Source organism: Littorina saxatilis, linkage group LG10 (assembly GCF_037325665.1).
Source record: "Littorina saxatilis isolate snail1 linkage group LG10, US_GU_Lsax_2.0, whole genome shotgun sequence".
Classification (NCBI taxonomy): Eukaryota; Metazoa; Mollusca; class Gastropoda; order Littorinimorpha; family Littorinidae; genus Littorina; species Littorina saxatilis.
In genome coordinates this window covers 44,542,876-44,563,055 of record NC_090254.1, presented here as the reverse complement: position 1 = coordinate 44,563,055, position 20,180 = coordinate 44,542,876, and the positions used below count along the sequence as shown (strand labels likewise).

General features: G+C 40.2%; 2 protein-coding genes across 2 annotated transcripts in view; one reads left to right on the top strand and one right to left on the bottom strand.

Annotated features, from left to right (window-relative positions):
* LOC138978913 (alkaline phosphatase-like) overlaps positions 1 to 20,180 on the bottom strand; it is a gene marked incomplete in the record, with an annotated part of 86,228 nt that overhangs the window by 12,528 nt on the left and 53,520 nt on the right. Inside the window, 1 exon segment of the mRNA XM_070351730.1 lies at positions 238 to 412. Coding sequence (XP_070207831.1) covers positions 238 to 412 — 175 coding nt within the window.
* The window catches only part of LOC138978912 (alkaline phosphatase-like), a 20,144-nt gene continuing 9,749 nt past the window's right edge, over positions 9,786 to 20,180 (top strand). Inside the window, exons 1-2 of the mRNA XM_070351728.1 lie at positions 9,786 to 9,906; positions 18,809 to 19,032. Coding sequence (XP_070207829.1) covers positions 9,894 to 9,906; positions 18,809 to 19,032 — 237 coding nt within the window. The 5' untranslated portion in view covers positions 9,786 to 9,893. The remainder of the gene's footprint in view (positions 9,907 to 18,808; positions 19,033 to 20,180) is intronic.

The following is a 20,180-nucleotide window of genomic DNA, read 5'->3' as shown; positions in this document are numbered from 1 at the left end:
ATATTGTGTTTACAAAATATAATATCGGTACTTTCCCACAAAGTACAAATAAGTCAACTACATGCAACACACAAAACTGAACCAAAGTTCAGCAACGGCAGCGTTTCCTAACACACAGACACACACACACACACACACACACACAAACACACACAGACATACACACACACACACACACACACACACACACACACACACACACACACACACACACACACACACAGTATGTATCCACACCTTGAGCCATTGACCAATCCAGAATAGAGGACAGGTGCGTGCCCTCAGATGACGCACAGTTACCACGTGAGGCTTTAGCGCTGACTCCAATGGTGCCCATGTTCGTCTTCACCCCACACAGGTACGCGGTGCCCGTGCCCGCAGAATCAGGCGTTTGGTGGTCTACGTTGTAAGTCTGTCAACAACAAAAAGATCGAACAAGTTGTGAGAGTTTTTCTGAAGCTGTGCACATTATGGACATGCATTGGGGTATTTTATACGTGCCCGCAGAATCGGGTGCGTATCGCTAGCGCTACGTGTCATTTGTGCTACGTGTCATTTGTACTACGTGTCATTTGTGCTACGTGCCGCTATCGCTACGTTGATTAGTGCTACAAATAATTTGTCGATGAGTCGCTATCATTCGTTCATTATCACTACGTGTCGACAGCACTACATCTTTTAGCGCTACGTGTCATTATCGCTACGTGTCAATACCACTACTTACTGACGACTCTCTTTCTCATTTTTTCTCTCGCTCTCACTCCTGATTTGTGTGTGTATATGTATGTCTGTGTATGTATGTGTGTGTGTGTGTGTGTTTGTTTCAGTGTGTGTGTGTATGTGTGTGTGTGTGACTCTCTGTGTGTCTCTCTCTCTCTCTCTCTCTCTCTCTCTCTCTCTCTCTCTCTCTCTCTCTCTCTCTCTCTCTCTCTCTCTCTCTCTTCTCTCTCTCTCTCTACATGAACGGAAATAGGGTTTCGGCCGGCCCCCAAGGAAAACTTCAGCTAGTAAGTTTTTCATTTGTCCGGGGAAGGGAACAAATACAACAAGTCGCGTAAGGCGAAATTACTACATTTAGTCAAGCTGTGGAACTCACAGAATGAAACTGAACGTAGTCCGCCGCTAGTGCAAAAGGCAGTGAAAGTGACGAGCCTGTTTGGCGCGGTAGCGGTTGCGCTGTGCTTCATAGCACGCTTTACTGTACCTCTCTTCGTTTTAACTTTCTGAGCGTGTTTTTAATCCAAACATATCATATCTATATGTTTTTGGAATCAGGAACCGACAAGGAATAAGATGAAATAGTTTTTAAAACGATTTCGGAAATTTGATTTTAATCATAATTTTTATATTTTTAATTTTCAGAGCTTGTTTTTAATCCGAATATAACATACTTATATGTTTTTGGAATCAGAACATGATGAAGAATAAAATAAAAGTAATTTTGGATCGTTTTATAGAAAAATAATTGTAATTACAATTTTCTGATTTTTAATGACCAAAGTCATAAATTAATTTGTAAGCCTCCATGCTGAAATGCAATACCGAAGTCCGGCCTTTGTCGAAAATTGCTTTGCCAAAATTTCAATCAATTTGATTGAAAATTGAGGGTGTGACAGTGCCGCCTCAATTTTTACAAAAAGCCGGATATGACGTCATAAAATACATTTAACGAAAAAAAGAAAAAAAATGTCTGGGGATATCATACCCAGGAACTCTCATGTAAAATATCATAAAGATCGGTCCAGTAGTTTACTCTGAATCGCTCTACACACACACACACGCACACACACACACACACACACACACACAGACACACACACACACACACACACACACAGACAGACACACACACGCACGCACATACACCACGACCCTCGTTTCGATTCCCCCTCGATGTTAAAATATTTAGTCAAAACTTGACTAAATATAATGACACCGGTTTTACAACGTGTAAGGGAAGCTCGTGCCCATTGTTAAGGGCCCCAAAGGGGGGGTATCATCACGATCACGGGAAGGGAAATTTTAGCTTTCACGATCACAGTTACCTTGATTTTTGTTTTCACGATCACAAACACCTTGACGAATAGAGGATCATAGAGCGATACAGCTGTGAAAAATGTACGTTGAAAATAAAATGCTTTGCAATAATGCCCATCACGATCACGAAAACAAATGACGATCACGATCACGAGACTTGATTTTTTTGTCATCACAGATCACGGGCAAAGTCCCATCACGATCACAGAAATGGACATTTCGGCAATCACGGTCACAGAAAGGTCAAAAAACGCCAATCACGATCACGGTTTTAAACCCTTTGGGGCCCTCATTGTTGTGACAGTGTAGTGACTGGGGCTAAACAGTATGTCGCACGTGGGAATAGTGCGGACATCCTAAAGACACCGGTGTAACCTGCAGTTTTGGACAACGCGGTGAGCGCACGTGGAAAAACGGACTGTGTCAGCAATAACATTTTTATGTAATATTTTAATGGACAATAAAGTGCTGTTATTGTTATTGTTATTATTATAACAATGTTGACGACAGCGTGTCACGTGACAGCGCGTGACAGTGAAAGTAGTGCGAGTGTGAGTGACACAGTGGGTCAGGGATCAGATAGGAATCCTATTCTATTCTGATAGCAAACCCAGAAATGCGTGTTGTGGAAGAAAAAGATAAAGTCGAGCACGCCACAAATGTTTGTAGCTGTAAAGTCACTCGAAATATGAAAAAGCCCTTTTCTTTTTTACAGTGGAATGTTAACGGCTTGTATTCCAAATTAACTGACACAGAATTTGTAAATTATGTGGGGAGTTTTGATTGTGTTTGCCTTGTAGAAACGTTTATGGATGAATTCACGTCAACTGTTTTTGATGGTTATTCACTTTTTGTTAAACCTGCAGTGAAGTTTACCAAGCAGGGCCGACGGTCAGGCGGTGTATTGTGCCTAATAAGAAATGAGTTTGCTCCCTTTGTGCGTAAACTTGATGTTGAATGTTCTAACTTCATTGTTTTTATCCTTGATAAAATCCTCTTTGGAATTTCTAAGGATATTTTGTATGTGTGTGCCTATGTTCCCCCCGAGGGCTCGCCGTATTACTCGTTTTTTGATCTAGATAATACAAGATGTTTGATGGGTTGTTGACAGACCAGCTTTTTTGTCGGTCCGAGGGGGAGCATATCGTCTTTTGTTTCATATTTATTGACCAAGGCCGAAGGCCGCGGTCAATAAATATGAAACAAAAGTCGATATGCCCCCCGAGGACCGACAAAAAAGCTGGTCTGGCAACAAACCATCAAACATCGTTTTTGTCATCATTTTGGTGGTACAACATTAAGTGCAAAATCAACACAGGGAGCCATGGTTTGAAACGCGAGTTCTGTTATCATAATGCATGTTCGGGGCCCCAGCACGTTGTTCAAAGCTGGCGTGCGAAAGCAACTTACTGTGTGTGATTTGAGTTTATAATGTTGAGACAAGTATGTCAGGTTTGAGGATGCGAAGTTCTGTAGGTTCCGACTACAGAGTGGTGTGTGAAACCAACAGTAAGCGCCTTTGAGACGATAGTGCCCACATGTTGCATTCGAGCGATGGGATTGTCGTATTTCAAACGAGGTGATTTGCTTTCACAGTCAGCGTTGACCATCTCACAACAGATCTGTTATGTGGATTATTGTGCGACGTTCGAGTCGGGGGCAAGGAATCGCAGGAAGCAAAGATGAGTCTTTTTCCATTGTCACCTTTCTTTCCGGTTGTTGGTGCATATAATATAGTGCGGACAAAATGATGCGACGGCGAGTGTTTTTTGCCTCCAAGATTTTGTGGTGTGGGTATTGTTTTGCTCGTTTCATACCCACACCAAAACCTGAAACACACCCCACCCCACCCTCCCCCTCCCTCACAATCAGTCCATGAACACAAACACTGACACACACAAATTAATGATCAAGTTACCCCCCCCCCCCCCAACCCTTCACTTGCACACCTGCAACGCAGACGATCATATTATTGATTAAATATTCATGTAGGTCAGTGTTGGGTTTTTTGTTCTTGTTTGTGTTATTGCAGAATCGGTTTTCTCTTATTGCTACACGTGTCTCTTCATTACATTTCACCATCGCCCTACCACCCTGCCCCTCTCGGTATTCCACCCCTCGGTTTTCAGTGGTAAATATTAGTAATCGAATATTGAAGCTACGTTGAGTCAAAGGTCACAGAAGATTTGCATCGTGCAGCACTGCACGAATTGGGTCAAAGGACACAAACGATTTGCGTCGTGCCGCGAAGGAAAGATAATCGCGATCTTGTTTCTCATTGCCTCTCTGTTTTTCATTAGACTTGTCATTCTGCTTGCTCGGCTTTGTCAGATGTCTTCATTTCTTGTTGCTATGTTCTTTGCTTTTTTATTATTATTTTTTTATTTGCGCTTAGTTTATCGATACACCGTCTTGTGCACGGGTCAAAATGTGTGTGTCAGGGGTCAATTGGTTTGACTTAAACTTGACGTTCGTGTTTCTCCAGAGATACACGCACTCCATGACTTTGTGAGAAGATAAAACATATCGATAGGTTTGATTTGTTTGCGATAAAGCATAAATGTATGACCTTTGATGAGGTAGTTTTGTTTTTTTGTTTACATTTGCCAGTTTGCCAGTTCGTATTTGGAACTTGGCGAAGCAGTGTCGTCTGTTTAGGTCTGGGGAAACGCCAATGAAAAGAGCCGAAGAATCCTCGAGCGTTTCTATTGGGTTTGCTTTTGATTATCCATGTAATAGGGCTTCCTGCAACAATGGTAACCGGGGATTTATTCCCCGGGGAACATGAGATTTATTTCCCATGTGCTTGTGAATGAAAACTCATGAAAATGATGACAATGGTGTTTCTCTAATAGAAGAATGTTTGACAGAGTGTTTGGTGACAGAAGATGATGTTTATGTCGTGTTGTCGGGTGACCTGAATAGCAGAACAGCCAATATGTCCCAGCCTGTATTACAAGATCATGATGTTTTTGATTTATTGCACAAAAGTCAGTCAGTTTGCGGGAATCGAAAATCACAAGATCAGATATTGAATAGTTATGGTAAATATTTGTTAAATAATTATGTGCACTGCACTTGGACTGTGTATTCTTAATGGTGTGTGTAATGGGGATTTGCAAGGATGTTTTACGTACATGTCAGAGAGGGGGAGTAGTGTTAATGATTATTTTTTGCTGTCTAATGATTTATTTGCAATTACTGTATTGCTGGCCGGATTGAGTCAGATCATATGCCAGTTGAATTTCATGTTACGCTCCCATGTGATAATGTTTATCATGATACGCGTGAGAATGCAGACTGCTTTATTGAAAAGTATGTTTGGGATAGCGGGAAGGCGGAAACGTATGTGAATTTGATGTGTGCAGATGATATGCGTGCAAGGTTAGAGTCTGCCCAAAATTTGATTGAATCTGATATGAATGGAGCTTTGGAACTATTTAACACTTGTGTTAAGGAAAGTGCTGACTGCATGAAGAAAAGAATTTATTTGAAGTCAAATAATCAATCGGATGATTGGTTCGATCAAGAGTGCAGAGTAACCCGAAAATATTTATGGAGATTGTTAAGCAGATGTAATCAGCATGAAGACATTCACGCTCGCAATGTTTATTGTTTAGCCAGACGGGAATATTACCAGCTATTGTGTTTTCAGCTTAGCAATAGGGTCCGATATTTAGACGAGACAAGTATATTGCGACGAGTCGAAGACGAGTCGCATTATACTTGTTCGAGTCTAAATATCGGACCCTATTGCTACGCTGAAAACACAATAGCGATTATATAGCTGTTCTGACCTTGATTTGTTGTTCCAAACTTACAAAATGACAGTTTTTGCGTCGATGCGTTGATCTCAGGTTTTGCTAGCAGACAAACTTCTTACGCGCATCATGTTCGCGCAGACATGCACACCGCTACACGCTTTCTGACTTGGGAAGAAAAACTGACTCCAAGTGCATTCGATTTCACAACACAGTTGTTGAAACAGCTTTTTAAGTAAACACAACATCAACGGAAAACTAGAAACAACTGAAGATCTAGGATGCAACAAGGGGAGAAGAAGAGAACAGCTAATCCGTACAAGGCGATCAGACGACAGCGAAGTTTTCAGTTTGGGTGAATGGTATCGCTTGTCTCGTCATGAAGCGAATTTTTCAACCTCAGTTAAACGACTACATGAATGTTAGTGCCATGGGTTGTACATCAATACTTCAGAGGGGAAGTGGGGTATTTACGGTGTGGAGTTACGAGATAAGAAAGTCGGCTATTTTTGTCAATAAGCTTTTGGATATTGAGAAAAATGGCCGACTTCCGCACAGAATAGCTATATAAAAACATGTTAGAAAGAAAAAATAAATTGTATAATGATTTGACATTACAAAAACTTATTGAATCGGTAAATGATCAACAAAAATTTTGGAATATAATGCATAAATTATCCTCAAAACGAAAACAAATAAAGAACAACATACCAGTTGATACCTGGTTTCAGCATTTCAAAGTATTATTGGAAAAAGATGTAACTGAGGCTGAAGAAATTGAATATGAAGACGATGAAGGTATTTTGAATCGTCCTATTTCAAAAGAAGAAGTTTTGATTGCAATGAGAAAGTTAAAACCTCAAAAGTCTGCTGGGCCTGATGGAATAATTGGAGATCTGTTGAATAATGTTTTTTCTCCAGGGATTGACTTTTTGGTACACTTGTGTAATTTTTTGTTTTCCAAAGGTGTATTTCCTGAAAGTTGGACAGAGTCAATTGTTATCCCTTTGTTTAAGAAAGGCGATGTGAGTGATCCAAATAATTATCGTGGAATTTCGCTGTGTAATGTTAGTAGCAAGGTCTATAGCACTGTGATTAATAACAGGTTGCAAGTACACCAGTACTTACTGACAATTCTTCTTAAAACCAGCTTGATATTCCCCCGTACTGTTATTACATTCAATCCATTCTTGCAACCTGTTATTAATCACAGTACTCACAGTAGATAGTTGTGCTTTTTCTTCTTCTAACTTTCATCAGTAAAACTGTTGCTGGGGGGCACATCACATAACTTAAGAAGTCCGTTTAAAGCTCTAATGCAATCTTGTTAACTGCGCACATCTTGTTTTCGGGATCGGTAGGAGGTTACTCGATCCGTCACAGGTCACATCACATCAGGCAAGTTGTGTTATGTTATCTTTACAAACTGTATACAGTAACTGAAAACCGTCTTTTCATATGCGGTCTTTAAAACCCTTTCACTCCGCTGTAACTTTAACTTAACCCACATTTCCTACCAGGATGTAAAAAGCCACCCCTCGCGGGTTAGGGGGAAGAATTTACCCGATGCTCCCCAGCATGTCGTAAGAGGCGACTGACGGATTCTGTTTCTCTTTTTACCCTTGTTAAGTGTTTCTTGTATAGAATATAGCCAATTTTTGTAAAGATTTTAGTCAAGCAGTATGTAAGAAATGTTAAGTCCTTTGTACTGGAAACTTGCATTCTCCCAGTAAGGTAATACATTGTACTACGTTGCAAGCCCCTGGAGCAAATTTTTGATTAGTCAAGTCAAGTCAAGTCAAGTCAAGTTTTATTTCCGATAAAAACCCCGTGAGGGTACATGGAAAATTTAAAAAAACACAGTAAAAACACATTTCTTTCAACACCAAATAAAAGGAACTAAAACAAAAAGAAATCAGACTATGTACAGAAAAGGGAGTTTAGGGGTGAGGGAGAGCAAAAACAATACAAGAAACAATTCAACAATAATAATAATAAATAATAATAATAATAATAATAATAATAATAATAATAATAATAATAATAATAATAATAATAATAATAATAATAATAATAATAATAATAATAATAATAATAATAATAATAATAAAACACACAAAGTAATTACATACATTTCTTTACTATGGGAAATGGGGGGAAGGGGGAGGGGGGGGGGGTGATGGGTGAGTTAACATAAGGACAAAAATACTATTACAAACAACACAAAACAGATAACGGAGTATAAAGCTAAAAGAGAATTAAATTTTACTCGCTTCTCAAACAGTCCATGACAAGCGTCATGAACTTTGCGAGTTTTAGCAATAAACTCTTTTTTGTAGTGGAAAAAAGCTCTCTGAATTTAACTGAATTGGGGCGGGCATAATGATAGCACCGTAACAACTTTAGTGCTTTTGTGAACAAGAAACAATTGACAAGTGGCTTTATCCCATCTCCCCCCTTCCCCCGTCGCGATATAACCTTTGTGGTTGAAAACGACGTTAAACACCAAATAAAGAAAGAAAGATGTAAAAAGCCCACGCACAGTACTCACCCGGGATACGTAGAGGTTACATGCCGAGTCTCAGTGATTATCAAAAATAATGGTCGAAGTTAGCGGATCATGAAAAATGCGAGCTTTAGCGAGCTTTTTCATGACCGCGAACTGAGACCATTATTTTTGATAATCACTGAGACGAGGTGTGTAACCTCTTTATTCCTCCTTTCTTCAGTTATTCAAAGAAAAGAGGAGGTTTTTTGCAAAAGTTTGATCGAATCCTATTCACTCAACCAGTCAACCTGCGCAGGCGATCGATTAATGCGCGGTTGTATAGTTCCGTGCAAATCATTCCATTCTGTTAACACTTCTTGTCAGTTTTCCTATTTTGGACTAAAATCAAGTACACAGATATGCTGTTATTCTGCTGTGGCGGCAAAGGCAGATATTGTGTGTTCTGTATATGTTTTGGTATCGGTTAGGATAATGTTCTTTCGTCAAATGGGACTAGCAGACGAACTTTTGCACCCGTGTTCCAACGTTAAAAACTTAGTTAAGAAGTTAAGTTTTCTGGGGAAAATAGTGTATGAAACCGCTTTATGTTGTTTAAATTGATGAGATGTGTGCATTTGGTTGCGTGTGATCTGTTTATTAAATGAAATATTGTTGAAAACTGACCGTCGGATTGCAGTCTGTTGTCGAAGAAACTGAGTGAAAAGAAGGGGAACTACTCTTGTCGCTAGACAAAGTATGAGTTACTTGCCTTGGGAAATTGCTTGTGATGAACGTCTGATCTAGATTCAGAAAACAACCGAACTCATGGATTTTATATGGAGATTCATGTGTTCAGGCCTGTAGTTGTTAATTTAAATGCGGTATGTTTGTATTGTTTGCTCCAGAGATGTATACTTCGTACATTAGAGCGTTCGGAACTTTTCAGTCGCAAAAAGTAGTACCGAAACAGAACAGCTTCTCAACCCATTGCACTATCGAGGATTCAGGCTGTTGCTGGGTCGTTATTTGTTTGGTTGCTGGGTGATTATCGAAAAATAACTACCCCTACAAGTTTACAGAGGTAAAGAAGCAGAGGGGGGAATACATTTAAGTTACACACCCCGAGTTTCAATAGCTTGCATATGTTCCCAAGGAAAATATCTAGCTTTTATCTTGTCATCTGTGGTTTGTTTCCTTTCTGAACCTTGAAACTGAGCAAGGTGAATGCTGTTTCAGCCACTTTCAATGTCCCTCTGCAAGACCCAAACATTTTCCACCAACGCTTTGCTTTTACATATTTATGTCGAAACTATAGGCCAGGCCTTGATCTTTTTGTGTGCCTGTACCCCTTCAGTAGACCCGGATACACGCAGACAAAAGCGTAGACACAGTCTTAGTTGAACACCCCCGCCCCCCCCCCCCTCCACACACACACACAATAACTTTAGCTTCTAAGGATGAATTTCCGAGAACTGTGCTTTTTTTTATTATTTTTTTTAAAAGCATATCCGTGTTTTCGATGCTTAATAGGTAGGAAGTTTCTATATACCTTAGCACAAACCTTAAGCTTAGAAAGGTATCGCCGCCGTTGAATTTTGCTCACAAAAATGTCGTTCAAAGGTAAGTGTATGTGTTTGCATGTGTATGTATGTATATATTTCACTTTCTTTCTGGTTGTACTAAGAGACTTTAAGAATATCGGAAGAAAGTTTCTAGTTACATGTCCCACACGGATAACTGAAGATACATCCACCTGTAACGACCTGATTATTACTCCAAGCACTGACATTGTCGATAAAGTAGAAGTTATTCCTCCCATTTGTAGTGATCACTCCGTACCAGTCGTTTATTTAAAGCATCATTTGAAGAAAAGATCACACTCAAAAAGAACGATTTTAGATTCTAACAAATTAGACGGTCAAAAGTTAACAGTTGAGTTACAGAAAACTGATTGGTCAAATATAGTGACTTTAGAAGATATTCATACCGCAGCTTCTCTTTTTTCGGAGCAGTTGTATTCGATCGTGAAAACCTGCTTGCCTGTCAAGGAAGTCACGAAATTAAAGGACCGTAAAAGATTTATTCATACTATTGCTGTGCACGTAGACACACCACAAGCTTGGGAACTCTTTCGTAAGATAAGGAACCAATACACAGATGCTATTCGAACGCGAAAGAAACAATATTTAGAGGAACTTGACCGGTCCGTATCTGATCCAAAGAAATTTGGTCAGAAGCAGTGGTGGTGTTTGGTTAACAGGTTTATGGCAAAGTAAGGCTCTAACCAAAGGGGTGACGTAATATCCGGAGTCGACTGTACACATAATAACGAGACAATGAAAATAACTTAGATGAACTTTTTTTTTTATACGTGCAAGAAAGATATTTTGAAATGTACTTGTTATATTTAGTCAAGTTTTAACGTAGAGGGGGGAATCGAGACGAGGGTGTGGTGTATGCGTGTGTGTGTGTGTGTGTGTGTGTGTGTGTGTGTGTGTGTGTGTGTGTGTGTGTGTGTGTGTGTGTGTGTGCGTGCGTGTGTGTGTGTGTGTGTGTGTATGTGTAGAGCGATTTAGAGAAAACTACTTGACCGATCTTCATGAAATTTTACATGGAAGTTCCTGGGTATGATATCCCCAGACGTTTTTTTCATTTTTTTTATAAATGTCTTTGATGACGTCATATCCGGCTTTTCGTGAAAGTTGAGGCGGCACTGTCACGCTCTCATTTTTCAACCAAATTGGTTGAAATGTTGGTCAAGTAATCTTCAACGGCGCCCGAACTTTGGCATTGCATTTCAGCTTGGAGGCTTAAAAATTAATTGATGAGTTTGCTCATTAAAGTTGTCATTAAAATCGATTTTTCGCAAACAGATTCAAAATTGATTGCATCGTACGCGTATTCTTTATGACATTCTGAATCTAAAAATATATTCATATGTCATGTTTACTCTTAAAATGTGATCACAGTTAACGAAAATAGATTAATTAGTCTTACGATTAAAATTTAAGAAATCGATCCAAAAATGATTTCATCTTATTCTTTATCGTTTTCTGATTTCAAAAACAGATAGATATGATAGGTTATAGATATGATAGGTTGTATTCAAAACAAGCTCAGAAAGTTAACACGAATACAGAAAAGGACTGGGTGGCCGAGTGGTAACGCACTTGCGCTCGGAAGCGAGAGGTTGCGAGTTCGACCCTGGGTCAGGGCGTTAGCAATTTTCTCCCCCCTTTCCTAACCTAGGTGGGGGGTTCAAGTGCTAGTCTTTCGGATGAGACGAAAAACCGAGGTCCCTTCGTGTACACTACATTGGGGTGTGCACGTTAAAGATCCCACGATTGACAAAAGGGTCTTTCCTGGCAAAATTGTATAGGCATAGATGAAAATGTCCATCAAATAATATATATATACGACTAGTGTCTGTGTGTCTGTGTGTCTGTCTGTGCGCGATGCACGGCCAAAGTTCTCGATGGATCTGCTTCAAATTTGGTGGGCTTATTCAGGGAGACCCCGGACACAACCTCATCGATGAGATATTTCAACACGTGCTCTCAGCGCGCAGCGCTGAACCGATTTTGGTTTCACCTGAGCTACCCGGGCCCCCATACCGACACACCAAAGCCAAAGTTCTCGGTGGATCTTTTTCAAATTTGGACACCGTATACAGCTACACCCCGGACACAATATCATCGATGAGATATTTCAACAAGTGTTCTCAGCGCGCAGCGCTGAACCGATTTTGGTTTTTCTGTTCATTTCACCATTCCCAGTAACTCTTCCTTATCTTCTCCAGTGTTTTGCGTTTATCTCCCTTCCTTCGTGTGGCTTCGATCCATATTCCCGTTTCTACGTTACTATTTTTAGAATGTCACTGCGCTGTCCAGAACGCTTCCCTTGCACCCGTAAGTTGTTCTTACTGTCAAAGTGAAAAGGTCGAATCAATTTATAGCCACGCGAAAAATACACTGTCACCTATCTCTATATATTTATAGATATAGATATACATATATATATATATATATACGGCTTCTCTGTGTGTGTGTGTGTGTTTGTGTGTGTGTGGGCAAAACCTGTGGATTGTAGAGTTCTGTTTGTGATGGGGGTCTAGCGGCTTTTGTCTGTCTGTATGTTCTGGCATTTGAGAAGCCACAACAGATAATATAGGGCTAAGAAATAAATTCTAAAATTCTCAATCCCGTTTGACAGGACTTCGCCTTCAAAGGTGATTGTGTAACTCTCCCTTATCTTCTCCAATATATATATACGGCTTCTCTGTGTGTGTGTGTGTTTGTGTGTATGTGTGGGCAAAACCTATGGATTGTAGAGTTCGGTTTGTGATGGGGTCTAGCGGCTTTTTTCTGTCTGTATGTTCTGGCATTTGAGAAGCCACAACAGATAATATAGGGCTAGGAAATAAGCTCTAAAATTCTCAATCCCGTTTGACAGGACTTCGCCTTCAAAGGTGATTGTGTAACTCTTCCTTATCTTCTCCAGTGATTTGTCTGTATGTTCTGGCATTTGAGAAGCCACAACAGATAATATAGGGCTAAGAAATAAGCTCTAAAAATCTCAATCCCGTTTGACAGGACTTCGCCTTTAAAGGTGATTGTGTAACTCTTCCTTATCTTCTCCAGTGTTTTGCGTTTATCTCCCTTCCTTCGTGTGGCTTCAATCCATATTCCCGCTTCTACGTTACTATTTTTAGAATGTCACTGCGCTGTCCAGAACGCTTCCCTTACACCCGTAAGTTGTTCTTACTGTCAAAGTGAAAAGGTCGAATCAATTTATAGCCACGCGAAAAATACAATGTCACCTATCTCTATATATTTCCTCATTCCTCTAGTATATATATATATATATCCCATGACCTCCCTTCTTTGTCTCTGTTACTTCAGTATGGGTATATATGTTGTATTTTTATAGCTCAATAAATACATCATGGACTCCAAAAAATATATGATAGTGCAGATTCCGATTTGGGCAAAGGACTACTTTCCTCCCGACCTTTGACCTCGCGCCGAACAATGTGACACATTTGTATGAAGTTCTAAAATCGTATTGCACGGCTCAGAAAACCATATCAGTTGCACGCAAAAATGAATCTCAGAACTGATCTGATGTATGAGATGCAATAAGCAAAAGTTTCTTTCATTATGAAAGCAATGCAGGTCGAAAAAAACGAACATTCAACTTACAAGATAACCAGATGCTAGCGAACCAAAACAAAAACACGAGTACCCTCCCCTTGCATCGTTAGCAGACGACTTTTGAGAATCTGTCGGTAGTGTGTTTTGGTGTGCGCCTTCAGCTATCAAACATCGGCTGTTTCACGTGTTTTGCGAGCAAGTCTACTCTTTTGCCTGGCTCTGCAGTAAGTCCACATATTTTTCCGTAATCCAGTCATATTCCTTCAAAATGCAATCAATCGGCGGTGACAGACGTGTCGGTCGCGTTTTCCTTGCACCCATACCAGTTTAAGTTCATCCATGCAAACACACTCGCAAAACAGTTTATCACGTAGATACATTTCAAATAGGGAGCAAATGGTTAAATCTAAACCTACATATTTGTTCCCTAAAATTTGCTTCTCTGTCAATAAGCCTAATTACACACGTTCGAGAAAAACAACGTGGAATCGATTCTGAATCGAGTAAGCCAAATGGGTCCCAAACCCGTTTCGCCCGTTCTGCCGACCTGAAACGCAAAACAAAAGAATTGTGCGCTTCAACTAAATTAATTTCTATTCGACTTCATTACTTTCTTGCAACTTATGAACCTTTACTTAAAGCTTTTAAATGGTCTGAAAGTAGTGTTACCGCGTACTTATCGATGCACTCATTCGTTTTATTTTTTCAGCGACGGTCACTTAGTTTAAGGTTGCAAAAGGGCTAAGTCTCGCTGGCAACAGTTTTACCCTGCACAGATCGCAACAGTGCCGCTAGTAGTCTACACTTTGTGTTTGATGGTAGAATGGGATATACAGATTACAACACGAGTGGTTTTTTATATGGCTTGTATTTCAGTCAAGACCCAGCGGGAATATCAATCGAGAGCCACTCGCCAGAGGCTCGTGTCTCCCGATGATATTCATCCGCTGGGTCTTGACTGAAATACAAGCCATATAAAAAACCACTCGTGTTGTAACCTATACATATATCCCATGACCTCCCTTCTTTGTCTCTGTTACTTCAGTATGGGTATATATGTTGTATTTTTATAGCTCAATAAATACATCATGGACTCCAAAAAATATATGATAGTGCAGATTCCGATTTGGGCAAAGGACTACTTTCCTCCCGACCTTTGACCTCGCCAGAGGCTCGTGTCTCCCGATGATATTCATCCGCTGGGTCTTGACTGAAATACAAGCCATATAAAAAACCACTCGTGTTGTAACCTATACATATATCTATAAATATATAGAGATAGATGACAGTGTTATTTTCGCGTGGCTATAAATTGATTCGACCTTTGCACTTTTACAGTGAGGACAATTTAGGGGTGCAAGGACAGCGTTCTGGACAGTGTAGTGACCTTCTAAAAATAGTAACGGAACGGGAATATCCGCGCGCCACACGAAGGAAGGGAGGTAAACGCTGAAAACACTGGAGAAGATAAGGAAGAGTTACTGGAAATGGATCCAGAGTAAAACCAAAATCGGTTCAGCACTGCTCTCTGAGAGCACGTGTTGAAATATCTCATCGACCAGGTTGTGTCCGGGGTGTACTTGAATATGGCCACCAAATTTGAAACAGATCCATCGAGAACCTTGGCCGCGCATCGCGAACAGACAGACACACAGACAGACACACACACAGACACAAGTCGTATATATATATAGATTATGCGCTATAGCAAATGTCCATTATTATTATTATTAAAAGCGCGCTTTCCTGCTTCGCACAATACGCTACCGCGCTATTCTGGCGTGTGCATATCACTGCGTTTTGCACGTGGGAGGTGAGCGATTTCCTTCTCGCGGGGATTGACGAAGCTGTACTGTCTTGGTGAAAAAAATACAGTGCGTTCAGTTTCATTCCGTGAGTTCGACAGCTTGACTAAATTTAGTAATTTCGCCTTACGCGACTTGTTTTTAATACTGTTATTGTAATAACCATATTTTTTCCAATACTCTGTTTTTCATTTTTACATTTAGTCAAGTTTGACTAAATGTTTTAACATAGAGGGGGAATCGAGACGAGGGTCGTGGTGTATGTGTGTGTGTGTGTGTGTGTGTGTGTGTGTGTGTGTGTGTGTGTGTGTGTGTGTGTGTGTGCGTGTGTGTGTGTGTGTATGTGTGTATGTATGTGTGTGTAAAATCAAACTCAATCCACATTTCAGTCTCTGCCATTTATGAATACTAGTGAACAATGAAATACCCTAGTTACTCAATACAACGCTGTTTTTATGACTAAATCAACCACAGAGTCTTCCTGGTAAGCGACTCAGCACTGTTGTCCATACCAAGTCACCACCGTTGTCATGCTTTCGTCTCCACGTGGCGGTACCGTTGTTTGAAAAAGAGAACATCTGATCTTCTAAATCGATTCTACTAAACATTTCCTCCATTCTCAACAACAGAAATTAGTAGCTTCAGAGAGAACACATTCAAGTTTGTTATGGCAGTTACATTTTTCACTCAAAAGGATTCAGCGTGAAGAAGCAAGCATTTGCAGTCAAAAGTTTACCGCGGGAAGACAAAAATCAGCGTTCAATTAACCATACAAAAGAAATTCTGCATTAATCAACTCATTGGTACCTTTGTTGTACAAGTCTAACGTCTTATGCACTCGTATCAACAAGAACCAGTCAGATAAGCGTTCGATTTACCTCAAATGAAGGCTCAACCTTGAGACGCCAACTGTCCGCTGCAAGATCTGTCGCTGCGCGAAGCGAGTGCGCGCCGTTGTTTGTTTCCGGCGATTCTCCGGCGTGAAGAGGGTCTCAAGTGAGTTATTCCAGCGTCGCGGACGACGCTGGTATCTGCGGTCGGGAAGACTTTCCACGAATTTGCCTGCAGGGCGCCGCCATGTTTTCTGTGCTCGACTGCGAGCAGACCACAGGCACATTACACCCAAAATTCTTGTAGGCATACACAGACGCAACATAGCATATACAGACAATAACACCCACAACACTTCAACTGCATATGAAAGGAATAAAAATAAATCCGCAAATCAGTCGCGCACAAAACACCAGAAAGAAAAACAAGGAGTACCAAAGCGGCGTGCAGAAACTAAACTGACTCGGAGACTGAGAAGAAACATTTATCACACGATGTGGATAGCAAACATTAAAATAAAACAGATAAGTCAAGCAAAAAATAAACACAAATATCGAAAACACAATAAACAAAGGTAAAGAAAACAAAAAGAGATGCTTGCCGACAGTCAGTGTGTGTGTGTGCGTGGTTTGCCGTGTGCGTCAGCGGGGTGTGTGTGTGTGTGTGTGTGTGCGTGCGCGTGCATGCGTGCGTAGGCTACGTTCTTGCGTGTGTGCGTTCGAATGAGAAAGAAGAGAGAGAGAGGATTGAACAATGAGGTCACGTTCTCTGTCACATGAATACATATACACACACTGAAGGCTACTTCGGACACGAACACTTGCCAACAACTGTGGTTGGACATGCTTTTGAAATGTAATATTTTTTCGACATGATTTCTGGACATACGAATCCCGCTGTGTTGCCTACTGATGTTGCGAATGATGAAGGTTTTGAGTTGACTGACCTTGAGGAGGGATTGCATCAGGCGTTTATCGTCTCAAATTATATCCTTGCTACTTTTCAGGAGTCAACTATTGCCATTCATGGTAACTTGGATAGTCAATGTTTTTATTTGTTTGATTCCCATCAAAGAAACAGAAATGGTAACCATTCTTCAAATGGCGCTGCAGTTTTGATGTCATCAAGTTAATTCCTTTGCAGAATTGATTGATTTTCTCAAAAGCCATTATCAATGTGTTTATCAATTAACACCTGTTCATTTCTGTCCAACTGCAATGCAAACTCAATGTGGAGGAAACAAGGATTCATTACAAACAAGTCATCCCTGTACATCAACAGATTTATGTACCTCAATCAATACTGCTAGTATGAGTGACAGGAATCTAAAAGAAAAAACAACCAAACGCAAATGTACTACTACTTCTACGACTCGTTTGAATGTAAAACAGAAATGTAACACTATCTGTGACAATGACGGTTCTACGACTCGTTTGAAGGACAGTATAGATCGAACCTTAACCCACAACTACGACAATTTGTGTCAGACTTTTTTGAACAGGAAAATATGCCTCTGTTCAACAGTAACCAAAACATGGAAGATGTTTTTGAAACTTTACAGAAATGTAACACTAGCCTATCTGTGACAATGTTGCTTTTGAATTGAACCCACATTTGTTGAACAGGAGAGAATGTTCCTGTTCAACAGTGCCCAAAACACTGAATCTGACGTTTTTGAATCTTTTCTGTCATCTAACTGAATCTGACGTTTTTGAATCTTTTCTGTCATCTAACCCAATTGCTCATGACTTCATCGATCTTGAACATGCCTACTTTTCAAAGAAAGACAGACAAAAGCGAAATCTGCATGTTAGCCATCTGCCTGAAATGGTCAATGCACTTTTGTAAAATTGTCACAGCTGTAATGCACTTTTGTGAAATGGTCAGTGCTGTTGTGCACTTATGCAAAACTTGGTGCTGTGCTGTTAACATTTGAACAAAATGCATTTTATATATCCAGCACAACATGCAATTCATTAACTTTTGACCCTAACCTTTAACACTTCCCAAAATAAATCTTTGGTGGACATTGCATCGACGCTGTTCATTTTGAATGAACATTTTTCTTGTATGGTCTGTCCTTGGCATGGTCCTTCTTGGCAGTAAATGTTGTGTGGGTGGAGACAGCCCGTTGTTGTGTCCAGTGACCTTATACACATGTCAGCCTGTGGTAGTATTTATGCCAGTTTCAAAGCATAATGTGAATGTCTTTGTGTATGTCTCTTTTCACCAGGAAAAAAATAGAGAGAGAAAAAGAGAGGGGGCAGAGATTGAACGAGAAAGAGAGAGAGAGAGAGAGAGAGAGAGAGAGAGAGAGAGAGAGAGAGAGAGAGAGAGAGAGAGGGTGGGTTACAGAAAGAGAGAATAAGAGGGGGGGGTGTGTGTGTGAGATGGAACGAGAGAAAGACAGAGAGCGTGGAGTACGGCAATCGAGAACAAGAGGGGGGTGGGGTGGGAGGGGGTTGTATGTGAGGTGAAACGAGAGAAAGACAGAGAGTTTGGAGTATAGAAAGAGAAAACAAGAGAGAGCCCTTTAACCAATTATTCTGGAATTAGTTTTGGAATCAATCCTTGTATAACAAATAATCCGTTTAACCCCCGAACCATCATTCTGGAACAAAACCCTATACCAGATTTTTATTTTGTTGCTGTTTTGTGTGTGTTTTTGTTGGTGGTCTAAGCACCAAAGTTTTGAAAACAAACCCTCCATTCCAAATATACCGTTTATCTCAGAACCATCATTCTGGAACAACGAGGCCAAAGAGGAGCTCCACAGGGCGCTCAAGGAGACGGACCCCATTGTGGGCGTGGCCAAAAACGTCATCATGTTCCTGGGAGACGGCATGGGACTGACCACGGTGACCGCTGGTCGGATTCTGGCTGGCCAGCTCCAGGGAAAGAATGGAGAAGAACACCGGCTCATGCTCAAGTTCCCCATCGACGATGCTTTTTCAAAGGTGAGCTTGGGTCCGGGCAGTGAATGATAGAACATTTTAACTAGTCACCTTTGACTGGGTCGTATTCATTAGGCAAAAAAAAAAAAAATAGGTCTGTTTACGGTAACCCGACCGACCCTAGTTTTTTCGCGCGACCCTAGACTTTTTTTTGGCATTTGGGGAAAAAAAAAAAAATCTTGTTTTTTTGGCAAAATAACGTAAAAATATGGTATTTTGGAAAAAAAAAAAATAAAAAAATAAAAATCCCGACCTACCGACCCTATTTTTTTGGCCTATGTTACCGTAAACAGACCTATTTTTTTTTTTGCCTTATTAATGTCCAGTTCAGTTTCCCAAGAAACAAAAACAGACAAACAAATATACAAACAAACAAACACACGAATGGGCGAACGAACTAAGGAACAAACATACAAACAAACAAACAAACAAGCAAGCAAACAAGTAAACAAACAAACAAACAAGCAAACAAGCAAACATACAAACATAGAAACGAACAAACAAGCCAACAGACAATCAAACAAGAACAACAATACAACGATAATGTTTTTCTTATCTTTTAGAACATTCAATATTGGTATTATTACGGTTTTCTTTTCATATTGAAGAGTTTCAAACTGGGTAAATACCCTCGCACATTTTGTTTGTACAGACTGACAGTTTCACAAACAAATCTGTACATTGCTGCAAGCAAACTTTCAGAATTTCTTCGATTTTTATATTTGGTCAAGTTTTGACTAAATATTTTAACGTAGAGGGGGGAATCGAGACGAGGGTCGTGGTGTATGTGTGTGTGTCTGTCTGTCTGTCTGTGTGTGTGTGTAGAGCGATTCAGACCAAACTACTGGACCGATCTTTATGAAATTTTACATGAGAGTTCCTGGGATTGATATCCCCGAACAATGTTTTCATTTTTTTGATAAATGTCTTTGATGACGTCATATCCGACTTTTCGTGAAAGTTGAGGCGGCACTGTCACGCCCTCATTTTTCAATTGGTTGAAATTTTGGTCAAGTAATCTCCGGGGTTCGGTATTGCATTTCAGCTTGGTGGCTTAAAAATTAATTAATGACTTTGGTCATTAAAAATCGGAAAATTGTTAAAAAAAAATAAAAATTTATAAAACGATCCAAATTTACGTTCATCTTATT